The sequence below is a fragment of the Apodemus sylvaticus genome, chromosome 18 (assembly GCF_947179515.1).
Source record: "Apodemus sylvaticus chromosome 18, mApoSyl1.1, whole genome shotgun sequence".
In the NCBI taxonomy this organism is placed as follows: domain Eukaryota; kingdom Metazoa; phylum Chordata; class Mammalia; order Rodentia; family Muridae; genus Apodemus; species Apodemus sylvaticus.
The window spans coordinates 52324848-52352768 of NC_067489.1; the positions used below are offsets into that span (position 1 = coordinate 52324848).

General features: G+C 36.4%; 1 protein-coding gene across 9 annotated transcripts in view; it reads right to left on the reverse strand.

Moving 5' to 3' along the window:
* Wdr17 (WD repeat domain 17) overlaps positions 1–27921 on the reverse strand; it is a 78730-nt gene that overhangs the window by 39140 nt on the left and 11669 nt on the right. For 5 of the 9 annotated variants that reach the window (XM_052162220.1, XM_052162219.1, XM_052162218.1 and 2 more), the window contains 9 exons: positions 25032–25262; positions 22648–22899; positions 20352–20474; positions 16970–17154; positions 12089–12257; positions 10859–10950; positions 7992–8074; positions 5994–6080; positions 1462–1626 (listed from right to left, as the gene is read on the reverse strand). In XM_052162220.1, coding sequence (XP_052018180.1) covers positions 1462–1626; positions 5994–6080; positions 7992–8074; positions 10859–10950; positions 12089–12257; positions 16970–17154; positions 20352–20474; positions 22648–22899; positions 25032–25262 — 1387 coding nt within the window. The remainder of the gene's footprint in view (positions 1–1461; positions 1627–5993; positions 6081–7991; positions 8075–10858; positions 10951–12088; positions 12258–16969; positions 17155–20351; positions 20475–22647; positions 22900–25031; positions 25263–27921) is intronic. The other 4 variants (XM_052162225.1, XM_052162224.1, XM_052162221.1 and 1 more) reach the window with 3 other exon arrangements.

The following is a 27921-nucleotide window of genomic DNA, read 5'->3' on the forward strand; positions in this document are numbered from 1 at the left end:
ATACAGGTGAATTTTCTCTTTATAGCAGACATAAAGGAGTATGTTAGGGCTATCTATTCCCAAATGCCTTTCCTTAACTTTTACTGATATTTTATTACTGATAGAAAAAAAGTGTTTCAGAAATTTTAAATTTGTTTTTGGTATTTTTTTGTATTATTTTTATGTGTTTATTTTGTTTTTGTTTTGTGTTTACTTTTGTCTTGAGAGTTAGGGGAGAGAGATAGCAATAGATGATATATATATATATATGTATATATATATATATATATATATATATATATATATATATATATATATATATATATAGAGAGAGAGAGAGAGAGAGAGAGAGAGAGAGAACCTGAAGATGGAAAGGTAGGAAGGTAGGGAAGATCTTGGAGCTGGAGAAGAAAATTGGTCAAAATATATGAAAAATTTTAAGTCAAAGTAAGAAAATAAAATGTTTTTGAATATATATAAATAAATAAGTGAGAAAGATTTTAATATGAACTGCTACATTTATAAAGACTAACTAGAACATTGAAGACATGTTGCTTTAAGTGTGACAGTCATTCGAGATGTATAAATGTCACCTATGCTAATGATGACTTCAGTGGGAATACTAAGCTGAATTTAGTAAAGACATAATTGCATCATAAATCAGTAAAATGATGCTTTTAAAGAATATATTTCAACAATTATATGATGACACTATTTTTATGCAGAATAAAAATTAATAATAAAGTTCCAAATGTGGAAAAATTGGAATAATCTCATCAATAAAAGTATATTCAACTTCATAGGAGAATCATACTGAAAGTTACATTTCAAATAATTTTTCCTAGTTAATTGGAATTTAACCCAAAGGAGGGAAGCTATTCAAACATTAATCTGGAGATATTATGCACTATGACTTGTATTTGTACAAAGTAAGATTATTTTTAACATGAGTTTATATTATTTTCAAATAGCATAATATTTTCAAAATCTTTATCTAAAAAGAAAATATGAACGTGAGATTTCAGAAACTCTTACCAAGAGTAAAATGTATAAAATTACTCTTGTTTCTAGTATGTTTCACTTTATGCCAAGATTTATAGTTTTTCATGTCCGTTTTCATGAGAGTACACATGTTTTCTATATTAAAGACAAAAAGGTTATAAATTATTCTGTTTTAATAAAGATTTGTGTCAGATATTCTTTTATTTTAAAATAATTTTCTATGAACATTCTTGATAATAAGGAAGAAACAATCATCCACATTGGGCAAAATAAACAAACAAAAAACTGAAAGGAGGAATACAGTGGCAGGATAGGATTTAATTTAGTTTTTAAAACTTATTTTGTCCACTTATTTGTTTGGGCTATAAACACTAATTTATATTTCTTTATAAATAATTTGTTAATGTTACATATGCAGTTCTGGGAAACTGTAAATGTATGATTTAAAGGATGAGAAAATTAGAATTCAAACATACATACCCATCATCAGAACCACTGCAGAGAATCCCTTCCCTCAGAGGAGACCACTTGACATGGAAGACTCTTGCTGTGTGCCCGCTAAACACTTTCAAAGGCTGATTAGAGCTCGTGGCTACGTAAAAGACACGGACGTTTTTGTCTTCACAGCCAGTGGCGATCATGTCTCTGAAACACCACCAACGGAATGTTAAAATATGGCCATGAAAGATCAATTACTACTAACATTGTTTATAATAGGGCACAGTTCTAATTACTAAAGATGAAATCTTTTTTTTTCTTGTGTGTGTGTGTGTGTGCGCGCGCGCGCATGTGTGCACGTGTGCGTGTGTGCGTGTGTGTGCGCGCGTGTGTGCGTGTGCGTGTTTGTGTGTGTGTGTGTGTGTGTGTGTGTGTGTGTGATGGGTACAGGACTATTTCAGTAAGTCGCCTTCACCTTTCCGTTCCTCTTTGGTGCCCTTTTCCATCCAGTTTAAACTCTACTAGACGCAAACAAGAATCCCACAGAACTCTACAACAATGTTTTAATATATTCGTTATCCCAATAATAAGATAGCGATTCTGCTTGTACCTGATGACCAACACTGAGCTAGGGAAGAAACTATGGGTACTCAGCAAAGCTGTGGAAATTATGAACCTGCCAGACACATGTCTGCTCATGGAGCAGCTACTGTGACCAGAAGCAGGCTCATTGGGACTGTATTTTCCTAAGAATATTCTGCTGAACACAACAGGAAACACACAGTAATCGCATGGAGATTACCCTGGTAGCCACACCCAACCCTGACGAATACATACCCCAAATAGCTTACGATAGCTATGACTGTGTAGCCTGACACAAAATCATAGAGCTTCTCAAAACGTTATGAGATTTCTTTTAGCAACTTTCCCTCCCCCTTTTTGTAACTCGATTGAGCAGTTCTTGTATAAACTTTGTAGATGACATGACAAAGTGGTTTTTAATATATAAAGATTGGACCCCATTGTGACAGTTGACCTTGGTTGTCAGCTTGGCACACTTAGGAAGAGGGAACCTCAGAGCAAGGACTTCCGGTATCAAACTGCTCCATGAGCATGTCTACAGGGCATTTTCTTGATCTCTATTTTTTTCAGACTTATTATTTTATTATTATTATTATTATTATTAATTTATTTATTATTATTATTAATTCACTCTCTTTTCCTAACAGTCCAGTCATTATCCCTCTCCTGGTCTGTCCACTGACAGTTAGTTCCTCAGCCTGTTCTTCCTCCCCCATACCCCCCATCTTCAAGAGAATGTTCCCCACCCCCATCCTCACCCTAGCAGACCTCCCTACTTCCTGGGGCTTCAAGTCTCTCAAGGGTTAGGTGCATCTTCTTCCACTGAGGCCAGACCAGGCAGTCCTTCCCTGTATATGTGCCAGAGCCTCTTGATCTCTAAGTGGTGTAGGAGAGCCTAGCCTGCTGTGTGAGGTACTAATCCTGGGTAGGCGATAGGGCAGCCTACGAAATGTAGCTGATTGTGCACCAGGCAGCAATCCAGTAAGCGGCTTCTGTCCAGCGTCTGACTCGGTTCCTTCCTCCAGTTCTCTGCCCTAACTTTCCTTAATCATGAACTATAACTTGTCTGATGAAATAAACTCCTTCCTCCTCAAGGTGCTTTAGGGCATGGTGTTTATCGCCACAAAATAAAGCAAGTTAGAACAATAGCTACGAGGGAGAAAAATATATAATTTATAATATATAATTTATATTGCAGCACATTTTATAGGGAAACTAATAGAATTTTGAAGTCATGGAAATTTTTGTTTGTTTGTTTTTGCTTTTGTTTTGTTTTGTTTTTTTGTTTTTTGTTTTTTTTTTTTTTTTTGAGATAGGGTTTCTCTGTGTAGCTGTCCTGGAACTCACTCTGTAGACCAGGCTGGCCTCGAACTCAGAAATCCACCTGCCTCTGCCTCGCAAGTGCTGGGATTAAAGGCGTGCGCCACCACCACCCAGCCATGGAAATGTTTTCTATGCAGCATTTGTTAACAGGATGTGGAGTTGGGAAGGGTGGTCTGTAGAAATAGGAGCAAGACTGAGTGAATGGGAAACGTAATAAAATACACTGTACACATGTATACATATGGAATCTTTATAAAGATTCCAAAGAATAAATAATAAAAAATTAAAATGTAGTCTTTGTACTGATAGCCAGGTAGATATTATCTATGTCCAACCTCAGGTGAACTATGACAGGTAACAACATTTTATGTAAAGGGGAACAACATGAGTGAAATTCTGAGATAAAAATAAAAATCAGCTAGCTAGTTCAGGAAACTGAGAGTTGATGTACTTGGATGACTTGGGAAAAGAAGGCCAAAGTTCATGTACTGCCCAAAAGACACCACACTTCTTCCCTAGAAGGGCAGGTAAATTGAGTCTAGGCTCATTTTAAGCTACACTACAGATGAATTTCTGGCTATTTGATCAAATCCAGCACTCCTCAGGAACTTGTCAAACGTTTTCCTCCATCTTCCCCCTTGCATCTGGCAGATGTCTGCATCTCCTGTCAGTAATAAGAGTTCATGCTGGCCCCTGGGATCCATCAGCTCCATCCACTCCAGTGTAGTGTTGTACATCTCAAAGCCATAGTAGCCTATCTCACCTCCTTCTCTATCTAAAACTCACATGGTTTTACCATAGCCTCACTTCCTTATCCTTGGTCTTGTACGGTCTGATAGTCTGATTATGTTCTCTCTGCTGAGAACTGTTCCAGATGCCTCTGTCTGTTCTCTCTCTGTGTCTCTCTGTCCCTCTGTCTCTCTATTTGTTTCTTTTTTTTTTATTCGATATAATTTATTTACATTTCGAATGATTTCCCCTTTTCTAGCCCCCCCCTCCCCGAAAGTCCCGTAAGCCCCCTTCTCTTCCCCTGTCCTCCCTCCCACCCCTTCCCAGTTCCTCGTTCTGGTTTTGCCGAATACTGTTTCACTGAGTCTTTCCAGAATCAGGGACCACTCCTCCTTTCTTCTTGTATCTCATTTGATGTGTGGATTATGTTTTGGGTATTCCAGTTTTCTAGGTTAATAACCACTTATTAGTGAGTGCATACCATGATTCACCTTTTGAGTCTGGGTTACCTCACTTAGTATGATGTTCTCTAGCTCCATCCATTTGCCTAAGAATTTCATGAATTCATTGTTTCTAATGGCTGAATAGTACTCCATTGTGTAGATATACCACATTTTTTGCATCCACTCTTCTGTTGAGGGATACCTGGGTTCTTTCCAGCATCTGGCAATTATAAATAGGGCTGCTATGAACATAGTAGAGCATGTATCCTTATTACATGGTGGGGAATCCTCTGGGTATATGCCCAGGAGTGGTATAGCAGGATCTTCTGGAAGTGAGGTGCCCAGTTTTCGGAGGAACCGCCAGAACCACTCTCTATTTGTTTCTGACTGTCTCTCTCTCCCTCTCTCTGTGTTTGTGTGTGTGAGTATGAGTGTTTATGAGAGTATGAGGGGACTGTTGGGATGTGAATGGATGACCCAAGGCCCTCAAAATGTGATCCTCCTTATGCCATGGAAAAGTTGGGGCTCCTTGCCATTCCAATATAGCAGTCTCAGTCTGCTGAGCTTGCGTCTGCTTCTTTGCCTCTCTTCTTACAAGCATAGCTGGTCTTGGTGGCTGACTAGAAATGGTAACTGTGAAATGGCAGAGTGTGAAAGCCAACCCAAAACTCTGAGGCCCCCTGCATAGTGGCTTTTGTTATCAGTGATTGGTAGTCTTCAAGGTAAGAAATGATGGAGGGAGGTGGCTGGGTCATCATCTAATTTTGTGTATCGCCTGGGTATGTGCTAAAAATCTCTGTTATCTACTGCAGCCTACATACTGGGAGAAACACAGAGCTATTATTTTGTGTTGTATGTTATTTGACTCAGAAAGTATGTTTTTAACATTTATTTATGTTTTCTGCATTTAGTACAGGGAAGCATAAAGGATTTCATGTGGTTTTTGGCAACACCTAAAGAAAGCTTCATTTTAAAACCCACTCTACCTTATCAAAAGGAGCTTTTAAATACAAACTACAAAAATTCTTTGAAATTCAGTCAGTTGGAAGTCCAATTTTAGTGGAATTTTACTTGGATTTAATTTGAAATGAAAGCTGATTATTACAGGATAAGTAGTTCTCATACAAGCCTGTCTTTCAAACCCACGCACTGAACTTCTACATCTTGGGAAATTATGCAGTGCAGAGGCTGCAGCACAAGCTGGAGGCGGGAGAAAGCCTATGTAGCACTGCTTAGACGCCTAGAAGAAAAAACGGAGGACATTTCTACTCCAGAAATTTCTACTCACATTCAATACTGTCATTTCTTTGAGGGCAGTAAATCAGTATTCTTTTGTCATACATGGATTATAAATAGCCAAAGCAACAAGGCTCCCTTCTGCAGGTAAGCATTCAAGGAAAATAGGTTCTATCTACGGGAGTAGATGTAATTTTGTTGTTTTGTTTTGTTTTACTCACCCTCTGAAACATAATTATTATTTAGAAAACAAGAACTCACTTGTTGTTTTGGCTCCAGTCACAGCCAAACACCGCAGCCGGGTGTTTGTATTTGTGTAGCAGTTTCCCATCGACTGTTCGAATAATGCTAAAATTACATAAACAGTGTTGTCACTGTAGGATTCAAAGGTCAGTATTCTAAGCGAACAAGCCATCTCTGAAAATTGTACAGAACACTTAAAGAAAGAAAAGGTGCTTTAATCCTACCACTCAGGACATAGGAATATACGTATCTCCAAGTTCAAGGCAGCCTGGTCTACAGAAAAAGTTCTAGGACAGCCAAGGTTGCACAGAGAAACCCTGTTAAACACACACACACACACACATACACACACACACACAGAGAGAGAGAGAGAGAGAGAGAGAGAGAGAGAGATAGACAGACAGTCATACACACAGAAAGAGACAGAGACAGAGAGAGCTATACATAAACAATTCTATCAATTACAAGTCTTCACATAATATGAATTAGATAACCCAATGCATTAAGATCTAATTAAATGTGATAACTGATTCATAAGCTATTTTGTTGGAAAGAACTTTTAATTATAGGAAAGTATAGTTTCATGTACTTTAAGATGTGATTTAACACACACACATTTTTTTTTTTTAGATTTTCTGCTTGACATTTAAGTGCTTAAAATTTATTTTTCTTCCTCATTCACAAACTTCATTCAATGTTAATACACCAGGATCAAAACTTACTTTCCTAGTGTATAATCAGTAATGCAACTTAAATTTGGAGATCCTTGACACAGGAAGGTATCCCTTATAACCAGATCATAAGAAATGATGCAATCTCTGACGACCTATCTTATTATTGCCACAATGCAAGAGCTACTGGTTCCTTAGGAATACAAGAAGCTGTGTATGAACCAGCACAGTGCATGTCCCAGGAACCTTTGGAAGAGATGCTTTTAAACCACACGAAGCTTGCCACAGCTTGCTAGGTGCTTACACAGTGGTGATGACAGATGCTGCTGCGCGAAGCTGAACAAAAGCTCCAAGTGTGTGGTGAAGTTAATTATGGATTACTTGATTTAAAAAAGTCTTAAGCATAGAGTCTAGCATATACCAAGTACCAAATGACTCTTTAAGGAGGAAAGTCTCTAGTGGTGTTAACTTGTGAAAGGTGTTTCTGTTTACCTTTGATCTGTTTCTTCCTGTCATTTTTAGAGTGGAGATGAGAAAAATTGAACTTTGGACAGCGAGATCTAATGAAATAGACAAGTTTCCTCATTCTTAATGAGAAATTCTCAACAACTTCATTCCTAATATAGGCTTGCAGTGGCTTAAAATAAAGTAATTATTTCTGTATGGGGTCTTACTTGGAAATTCACTTTTGCCTGGGACTTGTCAGAATTAAGAAAGCACTCATATTTGGAGCACAGTGAAATTAACTCCCTAGGAGGACCTTTGGCCCCGTTGTCATATTCCTATTTTTAACAGCTTTTATCCTTTTATACATAGTGGTAAAAGCTGTTGAAAATAGGAATATGAAAATCTGAGGGTATCTTTTTATATTGCTTAGTCTCTTTAAATTTTCTGAGAAATTGAATTTCCCATAAAGCAGTTCTTTCTTTCACATTAGTGTCTTCACTTTGAAGGCAATGTCCATGTGAGGCATGGCAGCATACACTTGTAATCCCGAACTTCACAGGTGAAAGCAGGAAGATCAGGGGTTCAAGGTCATCCTCAACCACTTACGGAAGTGAAGGGCAGCCTAAGCTTTAAGAGACTCTGTCCCAAACAAAACTAAAAAAAAAAAAAAACAAAAAAAAAAACCGCCAACTATATTTGGTTCATTTTGTATTTTGAAATGCTTTCACATTACATTGTTCTGTAACAATGATAAGTCACACTAATATAGCATGTGCCTACGGGGGGATTTAAATAATACTTTTAATGGTACCGTAGTACAAACAAAACATACAACTGGGAAGATCAAGTACGTCCTTTCTGGAAAGGTTAACTTTGTACTATCAGATACAGAACTTACCAAAAACCATCGCCACTGCAAGTTGCTATTCGTTTAGAGTCTTTATGACTCCAGGCAATATGGAATATTCCATTTTTTCCATGCTTAAAAGATATAAAACAGTTATCAATAAAAATTAATTATCCACTTTTTAAATGTTACTTATTTCTAAGAATTATTTTATTAGTCACTTATTCTAGATGATATTAGCATAGCTATGTCAATGGCAAAAATCTGAATAAATGTACATGCACATTCATAAACATCTTTTTTAGAAGTCATCAAAGAAATTTTCACTCTTAAATTTTATTCAGTTTGAATATGCACAGCAGAGTGATACTTAATCATGTTCCCTTTTTTCTCGAAAGCTCTCAGAGAGGACAGCATAGATTACTTCCTCTTTTTTAATTTTAATTTTTTATTAAATTTAACACTATATATATTTTTATACCAATTATAAAATAATGGACATGCTATTAAATGAACATCAAAAGATAAATTCTTTTTGCTTGTTCATTTTCTTTTTAGTAGAGCTTAAAAATCTTGGCTCTTACTGTGGTACAAACAATTTTTAGACATTGGAGTTCATTGTAATTAGACTGTACTTCAATGTCCCTCACATCACCAAAGAATTTTACTTCTATAGTAGCTAAGCTAAGAGTTGACAGTTCTGCTGTGCCAAGGAATAAATTGTAGGCACAATTATTTGGATACACATTTCCTACTATGATCAAAGCTATTTGACTTGAGTGATTGTCATCATTCTCAGCCCACAGGGAACATGTTACATTCATATATGAAATGGTGATACACCAGCATCCCTAATTTTTATTTGCGTGTGTGATGGGATGTATGTATGGTCCTGTATGTGCATGTGAGTACAGATTATACCTGCCCTGGCATACATGTGGAGGTCACAGGACAACCTTAATGACCAGTTCTTGGCCTCTACATTTTTTTAAAAAACAAGATTTGATTTTATTTTTCCAACTGTATCCCACTATGTAATACTCAAATCTCCAAGGCTGTCAGGCTTTGATTTCTGATCAGAATAGTGGGATGTGAATATGTCTGACCCTGGGTGGATATGTGACATTCTATTTAAGCTGTTAATCTTAGGAATAACAGATCCTAAGATTATTAACTGCTCAGAGGCTTTCTGGGGAAAAACAAAGACATACCATTACTTTCTTCCTTTGGAAGTAATGTAAATGGACCTATTGATCATCTATACAGGAAAACGCTCTTCAGCAATGCTATCTGTTCTAGTGACTGTAAGAAAGTCTACTTAAATAGGTAACTAAACCCAGAAGTCTCTCTGGTCATGGTCAATTGTCAGTGGACCTGTTGATCATCTATACAGGAAAATGCTCTTCAGCAATGCTATCTGTTCTAGTGACTGTAAGAAAGTCTACTTAAATAGGTAACTTAACCCAGAAGTCTCTCTGGTCATGGTCAACTGTCAGGCCACAAGAGCATTTTTCTCTACAATGGTGACCTGGGTGACTGCCTCATCAGGGTTCTTGCTTATACAACTCTGTAACGACCCTACATGTGTCAACATGCTCTTTATGGTTTCTCTGAACTATTTCAACAGCAGTTACAAAGATCTCAAGGAAGCTTAGGGACAGCCATGGTGAGGTTCTTACTTACATTGTGACCTATAGGTTTGTCTTATTGGTCTATATGCCTTTCCAATGAACCTCAGGAAACTTTCTACAGTTTCATTAAACATACCCTGAGAATCACTTAAACAATGGCACTTCAAAAACCACCGAAATCATCCATATGGTTATTACTAAGACACATAGATGTGACATCCTTCCTTGAAAAACCCTCAGCATACTATACTTTGCCTAAATATAACTTTTCTCTTAATGACTACACTTAGATCTATATTGAACACATATACTCTCTCTCCTCTCTCTCTCTCCCCCCCCCTCTCTCTCTCTCTCTCTCTCTCTCTCTCTCTCTCTCTCTCTCTCTCTCTCTCTCTCTCTCTCTCTCTTGATCCTGCTAACAGGCTAGCTGTAGGGTCTTATCATGCAATAATAGAACTTAAAAGAACATGAAAGTGATTGTGGAATCCAACTTCATCTTTTCATAAGTGGAAAAACTGGGTTCAAGACAATAATATGAGTCTATACCAAGACATATTGTTAACAAAGTCTTGTAGTGGAGCTCGCTCTTCATGAGCCATTGCTATATTGACATACCTTGGCTCATATGTCTGCAACAAAATAAGTACCATTCAGTGATGGCTAGTTAACGAGGCTGTAAATCCTCCCTCCCAAAGGAAAGGGCTAAGTCACTAGTCACCCCTGCCTTAGATGCCAGTGTCTTGGAGGTTCCTAGACTATGCAGAAGGGGAAGGTGAACTAGGGAAGGGGTCACTGGTGACATTGCTGGCAGGTGAGACATATTAGAATACAGAGTTTCCTTGTAGTGTAACAGTTTTTTGAGTAATAGTTGCTCTTTATGTAACCACAATAAACCTCTAGTTTCTCAAAGCCGGACTTGGATTGAATTTGGTTTTTGATTTATGAGCAGAAATTTCTTTGTGGTTCCATAGGAGCAGCCCTACCACCAGGTAATACTTTGTAAATTTCTGACTGTAGTCGTCTATCTATTAATTAATATTGCTTAGATTTTGTGAAAAATATAACTTAAGATTCTTTTGAATTTATGATGTAATTTCAGAAGATATTTTTTCTAAATTCAGTTGTAATTCTCAGATTCATTTTAGATTGCCAATTGTTCCTTGCAGTTCCTTCTAAATGAGAAAATATACATGCCGTGTATCTCAACAATGTGTATTGTTGAGATGAAACATTTACATGACTTGCAGTAAGATATAATGATACTCAACATCAGTAAATTAATCTTACCTCATTAAATCGCTGTATTATTTTGCCCTTTTGAATATCCCAAATAAATGCACCATTTCGGGAAGTTGCACCAGCAATGCAATTTAAATCACCTTAAAACACAATTTGTTGAAGATTATACATATTTTCATTTACATATACATGCTACATATGTAATATTTTCTATAAATATGATTCTTTTTAAAGAATATAATTTTTGTAAAGTTAAGACTTGAAATTTATTTAGTAATAGTAGCTGATCCTTTAATATTTTCTTTTTACTTGTGTGGGTAAGGGTATGTGCATGCCTTTGGAACTTAGAGGAGACCTGCAGGAATTGGTTCTTCCAGTCTGCCATGCAGGTATCAGGCGATTACACTCGGGTCACTGGGCGTGGCAATATGCACTGTTACCCACAAAGCATTTCACTCCATTATCACCCCATACTGATAATATTTATAAATGAAATTTTTAAAAGCATAATTATGATTGTGTCAGTGTAAGGGAGAACAATGCAATGAACAGATTTTCTATATGGCTTTAATGTTTTGTGGTCAGTTTATCTAGTCTATAACTCCTACTGAACTTTTTGGAGCAAATCTTTAATAACATTTTCAGATCAATAAATAATTTAATATAGAAGTTAAAAAGGCAGATACATCTATATTATCAAGTCAACTACTATAGTTAAAATCCCCCAAATTATCACTAACTCCGGAGTATAACATGAATATCTAGCATGTTACTATTCATATTTCGTTACCATCTAGTGATATTTAATGGCTAGAAAAATAGTTTTGTAAGCTAGTTAAATAAAAGAAAATCAGTTGAAAACATGTCTGTTTTGGAAATTAAAAAAAAACTGAAGGAAGAAGCTATTGCTAGGTTGTTTATATTTTCCCAAATCTGAATCACATAAAAAATGTCATGAAAGATTTTTATCATGCAAAATCTACTAAGCTTTGGCAGCATAATTATACAAATATAGCCAAAATTCAATTACATTCAAACCATCTAGATTTACTGTAGGTTTTCTTTGTGGCTGTCACTTGCCCAGGAATCATAGTTCTTCTGCTGATGAGCTATGCTAAAACCTTACACCTCACAGCAGTTGAGCTGACCAAATATTGCCATTCATTTGTATCTACTATCATTTGGAAGAAGATTAACTCTGGGGAAAGAAGATAAACTTAAGTAAAATTTAGGAAAGTCATTGATTTCTTTGTTGGCTTTAATAAAAGAAAATCTTACCTGGAGCCCACGAAAGAGCAAAAATGACCCCTTCGTTACCCGGAGAAGTATACACTGCTGTTAATGTGTTTATATCCCACACCTTTATGGTGCCATCAAATGAAGCTGTTGCTAAAAGATTTGGGTCATCAGGTTTGAATTTGCAGTCAAATATAGTTTCCACGTGTCCCTAGGATTCATGATTTTTTTTAAAAAATCACATTATGGAAGAAACGCTTATTAATAAAGCATAATACATAATAAAATGTATATGTGTACTCGTTTCCCAACTATTAGTGCAGAAATACACAGTTGAAAAGCTACAGAAATTTGTACACAGTGCTCTGAATGAGCGTTGGATTGTTATTGTAGCATTGCTCATGGATCCTGCATTAAAAGTTCTTAGGGCTAAGTGTTTCGAATTTCATATTTCTTTTAGACATTAAAATGTTTCTATATGAATCATGGTTGGGAGTTGCCTGATACTGGTGCTGAGACCCACACTTATCCGCTAAGCGATCTACCTAGCTCTTGTCTGCTATTTGTTTTGTTCTGTTTGCTTGTTTGTTTTAAGTACAGGACAGTAGGATATAAATTTATAAAAAATTAACTCTAAATAAGTACTATATTTTATTCTAGCAGTATAAGTGAAGATTGGGGTAAAATTTATAAAAAAATTAACTCTAAATAATTACTATATTTTATTCTAGCAGTATAAGTGAAGATTGGGGTAAAATTTAATTGAAACTAAAAGTCAATGAATCCAATATTTCATTTTATATAGAGGTATAATATGACAGCAGAAATAGGCCAAGTCAGGTGTAGTCCCACCCGTTCATGAATGTCTTCCTAACAGCCTGTGCTGTAAACCATGAAATACCTGTTCTAACACAGGGCTGTAAATGTAACTTTTACTCTCCACTTCTAATTGTCTTCTCTGAGGGTTTACTGCCTCTGTCTGGTAACCTAGGCCTAGTTCTGGAAGCTTCTAACTTCCTTACTATTAATCTAGACTAGAATGCTTTCAGCCTCTGAGTCTTACTCCTGAATAAACTCACCCTTTCTAGTTCTTTCTGATGTCCTGCTGGTTGATTGAATTTCGCTGCTCTGGCTCAAAACTTCTCTCCAGGCTGACTGACTGATTCAGTTTGGCTTCCTTCGGATTCTGCTGAACTGCTCTGCTTGGCCTCAGACTAACTCTGGCAATCTGTTCTGGTCTTCCAGTTCCTCTGTTTTCAACAGTGTCTAGCTTTTTTGCTCTCTGCAACCAGTCTCTGTACAACTGCCCCAGTAAAACTGCTTCTTTTTGTTCTCTCTCTGTGTTGCTCTCTCTTAAGTTGCCTACTCCGCCTCCCTCTCGTCCTGAGAGTTGGGCATACTGTATTGTGTTAAATCTTTCTCTGATTCATCACTTTGTCTGCCATTCATCAGACATCACTTTCAAACATTAGTGCCCCCTTCTTCAAATTAACTTTACCTTATTTGTTTGGGATTAAAGATGTCTACTAAGGATATATCTGTTTTTCAGCCAGAGGGATTACAGGTGTATGCTAACGCTGAGCCACATCACAACTAGAAACAGATTATTATTATTATTTGGAAAATAATATAATCTCAATGTGATCAAATATCCTGCAATATAGGGCCATTTGTAATCTACCCATAAGACTGTAAAGGATTACAGAGAAATGTAACATGTACTTGCTAATTGTCACTTAACTGTATTTGATTGTGAAATATGTAATAACATTTAATTTGTTTGTGGTTTTTTTTTTTAATTTTTCACAACCCTTTAAAAACAATAAAATCTCTTCTTTAGGTTAAGGTGGAAAAGTCTCAAGACTTTGAGGTGTGGGAAGAAGAGATTAACAATTTCTGGGTCACCTGGCTGTAATCATTCAAGGTAGTCATTTACAGTGAGGAGACTATAATAAGGTGACAATTTCTGTAATTTATACTTTAAATTTTTGTTTCTGCTATGTGTTTTCAAATTTCAGCTTTGGACATCTGAAAACTCCCATAGCAAAATCAAATATTCCTTGTGTTTTCTTTGTGCACAAAGGAAAGGATTCATGAGAGAAAAAAAATTGTAGAATTTTCCTTAATTGTAAAGCCTTGTTTCAAAAATTTTGATGCCCAGTGAGCCAGTCTTCAGAAGCCAGCCTTCCAAATGCTAAGTGCTGCCTGAGCGATGCCTCATCTGTAGATCAACCCCTGGGTAGAAGTGGTAGAAATTTTAGGAGGTAAAAGTCTTGTGAATGTGACCATGAACAGAAGAAGGTCTTGGGGACACTGTTCTAAAAGGCCACATCATGGAGCCATTGACTCCTTTCAAAGGAAGGGCTGAGAGTTACAGTATGCGGCAAGGCTGTGGTTCCTCTGGGTAGCCCCTGAGAGGATGACTCTTGAGACTAGGAGAATGAATCAATCCTAAGCTGCAGTGCTGATCCTGGCAAAGGGGAGATGACAGGAAAATGACTTTACTGCTAGATAAGCTGCAGGCAGGAAAACGCCAGCCCAAGAGAGTGTTCTCGGGCTCCGCCAGCAGTGCAATGGAAAAGAAGCAGCTAAGGCCTTCAGGGTTTATATTCCATCACCCAAAGCTGCAACTGGCTAACACACTGTTTCAGTCTTGCTTTGGTTCCACTGCTCCTCACCATTATATGTTGGAAGTGTGCAACTTATTTACTGATGTTATAGGAAATGAAAAGAAGGGCTGCCTTGAGTCTCAGAACGACCTTAGATCTGAAATTTTGAGACACTGGAGGTCCCTAGAGAAGAACTAAACGTATTTTTTTGCATTATCAAATGCAAAATGATGGATATGAGCATTGTAAATAAAACATCCCCTGAAGGACTCCTGTTCCCAATAAAGCAGTATTGAGAGGAGGTGCTTTAGGAAGGTCACTAAACCACACGAGCTCAATCCTTAGCAGTGAAGTAATCCAATTATGCATTCACAGGTATTCACACAGCTATAGGGACTTGGTGGACACTAAAGTGGGCGGGGACTAATGGAGGGGAAGAAATGGATCTTTTAAGGTTTGATCTTTTGGGCTATATCTTAACCACACCCAAGCCTGCCTCCTTTCTCTTCCCTGATTGCCTCTCCCTTTCCTTTCTTCCCTCTCCTCCCCTCAGGCCCTGCTGTGAGCATCCCTAAGGTCAACAACTTGAAACTACCACAAGTTCCTGCTGTGACCTTCTACCACACCACAGACCCAGAGACAATGGAGCAGGTTACCCTGAGCTGAAATCTCTAATACCTTGATCCCAAACAAATCTTTCTCAGTTGAGTCCTCTCAGGTGCTTTGTCACAGAAACAGAAAACAGAGTTTTGGTGTTGTTTTTGTTGTTGTTGTTGTTGTTTTGTTTGTTTGTTTGTTTTAGGTGAGATCACAGGGAAGCAATGGCCACTTACGTTTGTTAAATGTATGCCTTAACATAATTCAAGTTGTGGGAAATTTAGGACGTTCATAAGCTCTAAGGAAGAATAAAGAGGTGAACTCAACAAGTAATAATTACAATGGAAGCATGCCTTCATTTATTCAAGGGGGCAAGCCTTGATCAAGGACTGTATTTCACAGTCAGGACACAGTACAGAACTGAATGAGGCCAAGATGTGGGAGCATAAAGGGGTTGCTTATGTTGAGGTCTGCCCCCAACCCAGCGGTAGCCATTTTGTCCCATACCGGTCAGCTATTGTTGCTGTAATATGCCTGCCAGTTACTGATACAGAAAAATAACTTGGCTGGGAACAGGGCCATGCTGATCACATATCCTGTTATGTTCTGCATGTTCTGTATTAGGTTTGTTAATCTTAAGAAATTCCACAAAGCTTTATGTAGGACCCATCAAATTAAAGGTCAATATGAACTCCTTTGTCTAAAATGTTGAGTCAGAGTAGACCACCGAGCAGCACTTCCAGTACCTGTGTATGAGCTCACTGTGGGTTTTCTGTTTTTTGTTTTTGTTTTTTTTTTTTTTTTTTAATCCTTTATAAGCTGACAGAGAGAGAAAGATGTTCAGGTCATAGCCTCAGAGAATTCTGAACTATGCTCCTGATCAATTAGTATTAGGGCCTGCGTTCAATAAGCCATCCCTGTCTGACTGAGATTGGTGTTTGTATGGTTTGTTGACCACTAATGAATCCCAACACTTATATAATAAGTGGGAGTTAAATAATTATCAGAGTCAATCCCTAGAATTGTAGAACCAGAACAGTGTTGCAACATAAACAACTATAAAAAAATCTTAGCTTAACTTGTCTTAAACTGCCAATGAAATGAAACCCTAGATATGAAATGACTGAAAGAGGTTTTGTTAAGCCTTCTGGAAAAATCCAAAAACACTCTGATTATTTTTTCTTCCAATAACACACTGCTGACTTTTTTCTTCTTCTTTCTCTTCTGTGGGATTGACCTATGGATTAAACTGGGACTCAAATATAAGACCGACCCTACCAATGAGGCATATTTGCAGCCTCTGTTATTGTGGTTATTACTCTGTTATTTTTCTAAAATGTTTCAACAATAAAAAGGTCAGTATAGGGCTGGAGAGATGGCTCAGGGGTTAAGAGTACTGACTGCTCTTACAGAGGTCCTGAGTTCAAATCCCAGCAACCATATTGTGGCTCACAACCATCTGTAATGGGATCCAATGCCCTCTTCTGGTGTGACTGAAGAATGCTACAGTGTATTCATATACATAAAATAAATTATATATATATATGTATATATATATATATATACATACATACATATATACACACATATATAAAAGGTCAGTATATTATTATCTAAAATTAATGTTTAGTAATATTATTTTATAGGTGTAAGTCAATATCACAAGTTTACATAAAATAAGCATCATGCATTACAGAGGAATAACAAGAGGACCTACCAGTTCTCTAAGAAAATCCCACTTCTTGGCTCCCATGTCATAAAGTCCAACTCCACCATCCAGGAAACAGCACACGACATGACCAGGAGGAAGAGAAAAGGCTTGATTCTTTGTCAAATTTGGGGGTGGAACTGCTTCACTTGTTGAAGATGTATAATGATTTTTGTTTGGAGACTGGACTGAAACTAAAATATGATGGAAAAGTAGCAATCACTTTTCTTTAGAATAAAATCACAGGATTTAATATATACTTCAACTTTCTGGTTTGTTCTACATTCATAATCTGCATTAATGAGCACAATTTCTACTTTGACAGAATCACCAAAAAATGTGGAAAAATGAGCATAAAACTCAGAGTTAAAGAAGTATATACTAGTATAAACTCAAGTGGCTGAAAATTAGGCAGGAAATATAGTATTGGGGTGTGCTCTGTGAAATTGTGTCTCTGTCCTTCCTCACCTACCTAAGGTATTCTTTGATTGGCTTTAATAAAAAAAAAAATCTGATGGGCAATTAGCTGGGCAGGAAGTAGACGGTGGGACTACCTGAGAGAGAGAAAATAATGGGAAGGAAGAGGATAAGGATGATGATGAAGAGGAGGATGAAGAAGAGGGGGAGGAGGTATAGTAGGAGGAGAAGAGGTTGTCACCAGGAGATGTGGTAGGAGATGGATGTGATCACAGGCCTAGAACACGTGGCTAGATGGGGCTAGATGGCTGGGTTAACTTAGATGAGCTAGTCGAGTGTCCGCCCATCTAAGGACAAAGGCTTTGAAATATTGAAAGGTGTCTGTGGTTATTTGGGAAAAAGCTCTTGAAGAATAATGGCCACCATATTAATTTTCAGCAGTCATTAATATATAAAAATTTAAATAATAATTTAGTCTACATTATAGCCTTTTATGAATATGTAGTTTGTTATTGCTACATACGTTAAAATGCTATGTGATTATTTTTAAAAAACAATCTCCTTTTAAAATGCTGTCATAGGAGCTTGAAGAGATGGCTGTGCAGTTAAGAGAATCTGCCGAACAATCATGATTGTACCTATGCGACAATCTGGATTCCCACTAATATCTGAGGCTCCATCTTCAGTGAAGCCCATGCTCTCATCTGCCTCTATACACAAGGGTGTGTGCATATGCATGTGCACATATACTCCACAAACACAGAGAGAGGTACAAAGAGGCACACACACAAAATAAGATTAGCAGTACAAAGTGCCATGCCCAACTACACATATATGTAATGGTTTTCTGTCAATGCAAATAACTTTATGAATTAATTTCAGGTGAGTGAGAAAAACTGCTTCTATTACTTGATGCCATTGTAAATTATTTTATAACCTATTATTACTTATATGCTGAAATATGCACAAATACCATATGCATGGTATTTATTTTCCATACCATGGAATTTAATGGTATTTTATTTTCCGGTAAAAATATAAGAAAGTCCCTGATGCATTATTGTAGATGCTGCTCCTTTCTTTGAACCTGAGAGTGACAGGAAGCCCAAGCCAGGATGAATAGTAATAAAGTAGGCATTTGGGAGTAATCGATTTAGTTCAATGGCATGTACTCTGGGTAAAAGTTAATATGATCCACAATGTTTCCTGGTACTTTTAATACTTGACATCATAAGTGGTCCTGAAAAACTTTACGCATCAGTCTGCTTGGAATTCTTGTTTATAATACAATGTCTTTATTTTTTAACTTCACTTCATAATGATTCTTAGTTTATGGTATTATATTTAATGCAAACTAGAAAAATAAGTCTGAAAGTCTATCAACAACAGAGTATCTGAAAGATACTGTTTAAAAGTGACAATATTAGTTGGTGCTTCATTATATCTTCAGGTTTTTGCTAATATACATGGACACTTTCTGAAAAATATGAAAGAACAGGACTTATGATGTCTAAATCTTTCCAAAATATGAAAATCTATAACAATAAAAAAGAAATTAATACAAATAGAAAAACACTTAGAAGCAATGAGCAATATTCTGACTTCTCATTTATCATCCACCACTGCTTATTTTTCTAAACCATTTTTAAATCCCTGAAATGTGTCTCTATAGAAAGGCTTACATTTACAAAAATACTTGGGGTTCTAATATAGTTACTTCTAACATTTATCAACCTAACCCTCTGGATTAGGAATAAAACATTAATTTGAAGAGTCATTGTTAATTTTTTAATCTTTGTATGAGGAAACATAGGGTTGAGTAAGAAGGAAATGATTATCCTAGATCAACATGTATGTGCAAGTATACCTGCATGTGTATACATGTATGTTGGTGTGTATGTGCACATGTGTGTCTGTATATATACCAGTGCAGGAGCCCGTGAAGGCCAGAAGGTGTCAGATGTCCTGAAGCTGGCATTAAATCTAGTGTGTGCTCAATGATATGGGACTTTTCAGAACTGAAAAGTCCTCTGGAAGAACAGTAAACTCCTATCCACTAAGCCCTGATCCTAGATTATTGATCCCTAGAAACATATACATGCATCCAACACTTAATGAGCTTAGCAGATTGTATTTATGTTTGTTCTTCTATGTATATCTATAATAACAATTTTTAAAAGGAGGGGGTCTATGAATTTGCAGGGGTAGGAATAGAAGAAAATAATTTTCATCCCAGGAATAGAAGAAAATAATTCTATTTTAATTGGAGAAAAATGTTCCTCGGCTTACGGTTTTTGCAGTCACAATATGAGCACACTACCAGCTATGCAAAGTGTTCATGAAAGATCTAACAGAAAGTCAATTTATTCTTTCTTATTTTTAATAAAAAATCTAATTAAAAACTTTCCCCAAAATTTCAGATTTTTATTTAGAACATGTGTTTTACTATTTATCCTACATCAGAAAATCAATGAAAAAAAAATCAGAAAACAATGTGAATAAAATGAAGGCAGTAGAGATGCCTCAAAATTCTATAAATTCAATAGCAATCAATAGTCAAAAAGAAAATCTGGAGTTATAAGTCTTATTATTTGAACATTCAGATTATTTGAACTTTCTTTGCTATATACTATGTATGTTGTAAATGAAGCATTCTTAAGACATAAATTATACCTGTCAAGCCAATTTTATTTAATCCCATTACTCTTACAAATTCTCATTAATATCATTGTTTCATCTTCTTCACATCAATAATTTAAGATTACCTGTCTATTATTCAATGCCATTTTGGTCTAAATAGTTTTATATTAGGAATACTAGTTACTCTGTGGTTTTATGGTTCTTTCAGTATATATATATATATTTTTAAGACTATCAGTGGTATAAAACATTAAATATATTTATATTGTAGTATCACTTTATTTACAGAAAACATGATACTGGGAAGTATTAAAATTTTTATCTTTTTACTTACATTTTTTCTTTGGGGGAGAATTAACTACATGTAAGCAGTGAAATCCCGTTTTCTTTAATTTAAAATTTTCGAGAGGTGTTGTTCTTGAAACATTCCAAATGCGTAAAATACCCACTTGAGAATCTAGTCAAATCATCAGAAATGAAAATGTCAACACATTTTGTTTGACACAAAATAATACCCAGTCATAAAAGTAACAGCAAGTCTTCCAGAGGCAGGCAGTGATATCACCTAAGTGTTAATGACACAGTCAAAGGAATGGCTGCTATCTTGCTCCAGTTTTAAATTTGGGGCACGTTTATTTTTTATTCCATTGCAGTCTATCATGGGTTAGAAACTGTCTTCCCTAGAAGCCTTCCACTGTGAAGGTCATAATAACCGGATGATTACAAACGATCTCCTTTGGCAGCATTCATTCTAGGAAGTGGTCAGGTAAAGAAAGTTGTCCTAACTGTACTAACAGTACTAACTTCTAACAGTAAGCCATCCTTCTATACCACCAGCTCACTATCTGCTTCCAGCCAAATGAATCAGGCATGCTTGAAAACCAATCAGAAAATTCTCCTCTCGGGGCTGGAGAGATGACACAACCATTAAGAGCCCTGACTGCTCTTCCGAAGGTCCTGAGTTCAAATCCCAGCAACCACATGGTGGCTCACAACCATCTGTAATGAGATACGATGCCGTCTTCTGGGGTGTCTGAAGACAGCTACGGTGTACTTACATATATAATAAATAAATCTTTAAAAAAAAAAGCGGGGTGGGGGGGAAACAAAATTCCCCTCTCCCTCCAAATCCTTCAATAGGTGCTTTGGAGAATGGTCAGTCGGTGCCTCAAACAATCAGTGTTACCTCAGCACCCACACATTTTACTAGAGTTTATAAGTTAACAGAACTGTAAGTCTACCGTAGCAGTTCTACATCAATGCTCATAATAACAATATTCCTAATCGCCTAAAGTGCGAATTGTATAAATAACTACCAGTGACATCTGTCAGATGCCATGATGGACTCTTGTTTATGACAGAAAGGAGCGATAAACTGATCTATGCCGCAGCACAGCTATATCTTGAGAATTCTGTGTTAAGTTACAGGAGCAAACACTGAAGACCACATTTGGAATGACTGCCTGAGATGGCCCACACAGGCAGGCTCAGGGACAGAAAGCACACTATCGGTTTAGGTGTGTGCACGTGTGGCCTTCAAGGTGTGGAGAGGAATGGTGGGACTGGGTTAGAGTGGGTACAGGGTTTGTTGGGGGGGGGGAAATAAAATACTCTGGATTGAGATAATGACTGTATAACCTTGAGAATAGGCTAGGAACCACTAAACTGTGGTGTGAAACAGATAAAGTTTATCTTAGTTAATAAATACATTTACATTGTTATCACTCATGAAACTTAAAGGTTACTAAGATATATAAGTTAGGAATCCAGTTCTTTCTTCCTTAAATTAAAACAAGGTAAAAGAAAAACAAGCTAGTACAGAATCCTACTAAATGTTACAAGGACAAATAATACAATTTTATGTTAAGTAAATATTACTCTAATGGAACGGTTGATTTTCTTCTTTCTCTATAAGGCTTTCCTCTCCCCTCCTTTCTCCTCCCCTCCCCTCCCCTCCCCTCCCCTCTCCTCTGCTCCCTACTCCTCCCCTCTCTTCTGACCTCCATTCCCTTTCCCCCTCTCCCCTCTCTGCATCTCTGTCTGTCTCTGCCTCTCTGTTTGTGTCTCTGTCTCTCTATCTCTCCTCTCTGTCTCTGTGTCTGTCTGTCTCTATCTCTACTCTGTCTCTCTCTATCTGAGCTTTAGTAAATGGTAAAAGCTGGTTGTCACTTAATTTCTCATCGCTATTCGTAAATGTTCCCATCTTCTCGGATTTCATCATCTGCCTTGGTAAATTCAGACAGGAAAAAACATCCTTTCAACCATGGAATTTTATACTTCTTTCATTTCTAAGTTTGACTGAAAATATTTAACTACCATAGCACATTTGGTGATGACCTGTCACAATCTGTCAAAACAGGAGCATGTGTTTCTATTATATATAAATATAAAATATAAATGTATAATGTAATATATTGCAATGTATTTCCATATACAGGAAATGTGGTTTCTTAATTCCATTTTAATCATGTCAATGACACACTTTATAAATTAGGCCCTCACTATATTAAATAATACTTGTGATATTAATTAAAACATTCTATAAAAATCGACTAACAGAATACAATGTATCTAGCTCATTTAGTGAGCATTCTGATATTTTAAGCTTACAGGAATATGGGCACATTTACCTCCTGTTATAAACATGCCTGGAGCACTGGGGACCCAGGCCAAACATTGCACAGACACTGCGGCGCTGGGAAGATTAAACGTTGTGATGCAGTAAAGGGATTCAGAATCCAGTAGACGGATTCCATAATGCAAATTAGCCACCAGAAGATAGTCCGTGGACAGCGGGTCCCACTCCAGGGCTGTAACTGGGTCCTCCTCATCCGTTCCTTCAAGAGATTCAGGTCTCAGAACGTGTTTCTGATTTTTGCAGCCTATTTCATACAAAAGAAAATTGTTTTCACAGAACATCATAGGATCGTGTTTCCCTCCTGTTTTCTACCATACGTGGCCTGCCTCTGGGACTTCTGATCTGGCGTTTTATGTGGACGGCTGGCATGTGAACAGGGGAATTAGTTTGTCGCGATGATACGAGTCAGGGTTATCAGCCTTGCTTTGATATTGTCTTGTGCTTTCGGCATTCCTCATACTTATCACTGAAAATATGGAAGGAAAAGACCGGCTGATCTCACCAGCAAGAACTTTCACTTTCTCGTGACAGGACAGGGACAAGGAAGTAGTTATGAGAAAGGGAGTATCAGGAAGGAGTAAAGGCATTAACTTTGGAGGTTATGGCCTAGGTCCACATTCTGATTTTAGCACTGACTAGCTTTGCTTTCCCGGACAAGACACAATCATCGGTGTCTAAGCTCATCTAGGATAGTGGAGGAGGATTCAGTATTTTTTTCAGTGATTTTGAAGTCACTACATGAGTCACTACATTAGTGCTTCATTAATGAGTGGTCCATTAACGTGTGTCATAAATAATATTAACAGTATTTACTGAAATTCCTTTCTCAGTCATCATTAGTTGTTATAGTTCATACCAGAGCATTATAGCGAGAATTACAAGCATAAATAGGCAAAATTAAATATACAAAGAAATGATCAGAAATCCTCTCTGCTTTTGAAAATTAAGTCTATAACTAGTGATGTGGTAAAAAAGATGTTTTGCTGAAGAACCGCATGGGAACTTCTCTGAGCCAGTCCCCTTACTCTTACAAGATAAGAGAGCAAAAGGAGCAATTAAATGAAGTCATGACAAATATCAAAGAAAGTGTCTATTGGTTGGAAGAATTATAAAGTTAAAAAGGGCATGCTTGTTTAAAAGCAAAGTTACAGCTCAGTGCTTGCCTTAAAAGTATAAGGATCTGAAATCAATCCCCAGAATCCAAATAATAATCCCGGGCATGGTGGCACATGGTTATTATAATGCCAGCATTTGGGAGGTTGAGACACATAGAGGCCTGGAGCTTGCTGGTCAGTCATTCTAGCTCTATGGGCAAGCTCCCTCCTGTGACAACCTGTCTCAAAAATTAAGGTGGGCTAGAGAGATGGCTCAGCGGTTAAGAGCACTGACTGCTCTTCCAGAGGTCCTGAGTTCGAATCCCAGCAACCACATGGTGGCTCACAACCATCTGCAATGGGATCTGATGCCCTCTTCTGGGGGTCTGAGGAGAGTTACAATGTAATCATATAAATAGCAAATAAATCTTTAAAAGACGTTAAGGCAATGGCCACACTGAATAATAATTCCTGAAGCTCTTCTCTGGTGTGGACACAAACAGTTATGTATATGCCCTGCACACTAACATGCATCTACACACACACACACACACACACACACACACACAATCAAATTCACACACACAAACACACACATGCCTTCCTCACAGGAACACACACATCAAAACCCAAACGAATCAAACAAAACTATACAACCACTCTTGTTTCAGTCCCACAATTACATGTTCTTTTCAAAAAAATCAGAACATAAGACTAGTAACAAAGCAGTACTCTTTAGCTACACAGGGCATTTATTTATAAAGTAAAGTTAATATGTTATTATTTCAGCTTGGATTAAGTTTACAAAATACTGTTATTTTTAAAAATATACTGCTTATCTTAAATAAGTAGTATTTTATTTATAATTTTGCTTATACACTCACAGAAACTGGATATAAAATTTTATTCATTTCGTTTTATCTAATTTACATATTGAAATTTTTAAAAAAAGGTTCAGCGTTGGAGAAATAGCCTCATCCAGTAACGTGCTTGCCACGTCTTTGAAGTGGAGACTGGGATTAATTTTCCTTCTTCTCTTTTCCACACACAGCCACATGAGGAATAAGATTTGTCCTGACATAAGTTCTGTCTAAGGTGCAATATGCTTACATAGGTTCAAAGCAGTGAGGGTAACACATCAGAGACCGAAACCTCCCACCTTGTTAGTCAAAGTGTGATTCAACTTCTTCTGTTCAAGTTGTTAATTCTCAGACTAATACATGAACGTAAATAAGAAAGTATATTTGCTAAGAAAATAGACACGATCATGACCAATACTTACCAGGCTGAAAAATCGATATGCTTCCATCAATATGACCAAATGCAACTTTTCCTTTCTTTTGAGTGTGCCACCTAAATATGCAAATATCAGACACAAAACTATGGGCTTCCTTGTGTACAGATACTCCGCTATCTGGTCCCGAGATGGTCCAAATGTGCAGAGGACCCTTCTGGGAAACAAATGCCACAGCATCATCTATATTCCAGCACCAGCCGAGACAGGCAGGTGTCTCTGGAAAAGATTAAACAAGAACACACACAACAGAAAGATGGACGTAAGATTTGCATAACCATGGTTGGCATTCCACATTCACAAAAACTGAAATATAAGACTTATCTCATTATAATCAACTTCTTGATTGGGGCTTATACTTATAAGATAATTTTAAGAACTATAGGTTATATATGTAAAGAATATCAACTCCTTTTATCTACTATTTTTGATGTTTGAAGTATGTAAGGTTGCTCATTATGCTACTATGTAGAGCTGGTGACAATTTTAACATTTAACAATGAAGGAAATCTAATACTCATTTTCCGCTACATAGATTTGTTTACTAGGGAAAACAAGAAAATTGAAATGAAAACCACACAGGTCCAATACTGTAGGTGGAAGATCAAAAATTTCACTGGAGAGCAATGTTTCCTTTGTTGAAGCTCAATTTCCAAGCATATGAAGTCTAAGACACCTCAAGAATTAATATTTATTCTAAAATTAACAGTATTTAAAAATGTATAAATACAGTTATTACATTTTTAATTTTCAAATTAGGAAGATGTTGAGAAAACCTGGAGGAGTTGGCAACAGCCTTTGAAATTTTAAGTAAAATTTAAATAGAATTTACCCAAACTGTTATCACAGTCATTCAATTTTTTCTACAAAGGCCTATAGTGAAGAAGTCCTTTTAAATTGCACATCCAAGGACATGGGAAACTATGGTTGATAAACTAAAGTCTTACCCAGAAATACATCAGACACAAAGTTTGATAAGTAATACTTGACAAGGCTGAAAATAATTATCTGTAATTCTGAAATATGTTTAATTTATTTATTTTTAGTCTTTTGAGGCAGGGTTTCTCTGTGTAGTCATGGCTGCCCTGGAACTCACTCTGCAGACCAGGCTGGCCTCAAAAGGCACATGCCACGTTTTCTGGCTAAAGGTTGTTTTGGTTTGGTTTGTTTTTTTTTTTTTGCTTTTTTTTTTTCCAATAGGGTCTCTCTGTGAAGCTTTGGCTGTCCTGAACTCATTATGTAGACCAGGCTGGCCTCAGATTCACAGGGACATACCTGCCCCTGCCTCCCATGCACTAGGATTAAAGTCATGCACCACCATGCCCAGCCCAAATTTTATTTTCAAACATAAGCAACAGTTTCTGTGCTATGACTTTAAGAGACCAGTGAACTGCACATCTTCAATTTCTTTATCATACAATATAAAACTAACTTCAAATAGAGTTTTTTTATGTTATGAAAGGTTATCTACAAAAATGTAAAGTATAAGGTATATGCACTGTAATTTATGTAAACAGTACTTATAGGACTTTTGACTAACAAATTATTAGAAAATATGGAGTTATACAAAATCTCCTAATGAAAGCTACAAATAGCCATTTTTATATCACAATGCTCACTGCCAGAAGTAAGGTGGATTTTGTTTTCTCAGTGATATGCTAAAAACCCAAAGAAAACCAATCAACTGTATTAATAGAAGTTCATTAAATGACTCACTTTATAAATATCTTTCTCGAGGGGTAGTACAAATTTTACTCAGTTGATAACTGGTTTACTAAGCAATTCCAAATAGATACATAAATTAATAAAATGTACTTTTTATAGTTGCAAACTACTCTAATTTAGGAATAACCTTCAAAACACCATTGAGAAACAAAATTGGTTCCTTTCAATAACCTCTTAAACATTTTTAATGATCTAAATTGAAAAGGTAGTATATTAAATGTGCTACATATGGTTAAACATTAACAAGGTCATTATTGTTACAGATAAAAGAGGGATGATGTGTTTGAGTTACCAATATTGCAATTAGATGTTAGAATATAGTAAAGACATTTTGAACGAACTTAAGCTAGTGCAATAGGTGTATCTCAGTTTTCTCTCTCAAAATTATTTATATGACTTTTAAAAGAAACTGAATATGGACATTATATCTAGAAATATCTTACATAATTATAAATAATGACTAAACTATCATTAGTACTGAAAAATAAAGATAATTATGATACTTAGCATAAAATCATTATTTAATTATAATTCATGATATATTTAATTAAGTATATTACAGTTAAAATTAAAGAATTCTCAAAGTTGAGTTAAAGAAAGGATCATGGCCAGTAGTAATGGCATGTCTGTAATACCAGCACTTGGGAAGCAGAGGTAGGTGGATCTTTGAGTTCAGGGCCAGCCTGCTCTACAAAGCTAGATCTAGGACATCCAGGGCTTCACAAAGAAACCTCAAACAAACAAACAAAAAGCTAGTGATATTACTAAGTTCTTAGATACCTTGTTTCTTGAAACAAGTTTGCATCTCTACCTAATCACACATAAAGTCACAAAACCTGCTGTAGATGGGTATTATCTGCATATTATTGTCCATATTAGTTAAAGATTAGAATACCCTAATGAACATGCAAGACTGTTATTTTCTAGTTTTATTTATGTATTTATTTATTCTGGAAAATTTCATATTAGATTTTAATGTTAATTTAATTGTTTATAATTGACTGCATCTTTAGTTGATCATACCTTCTATGGAATTTTGATTTTGTTTCAGTACTGTAGCTCTGCACTTGTCATCTTGTAAAATGTATTTGTTACACATGTTACTACTAGAAATTTTAAATATTGTTTTAAAATATTAAATCAATTAAACAAA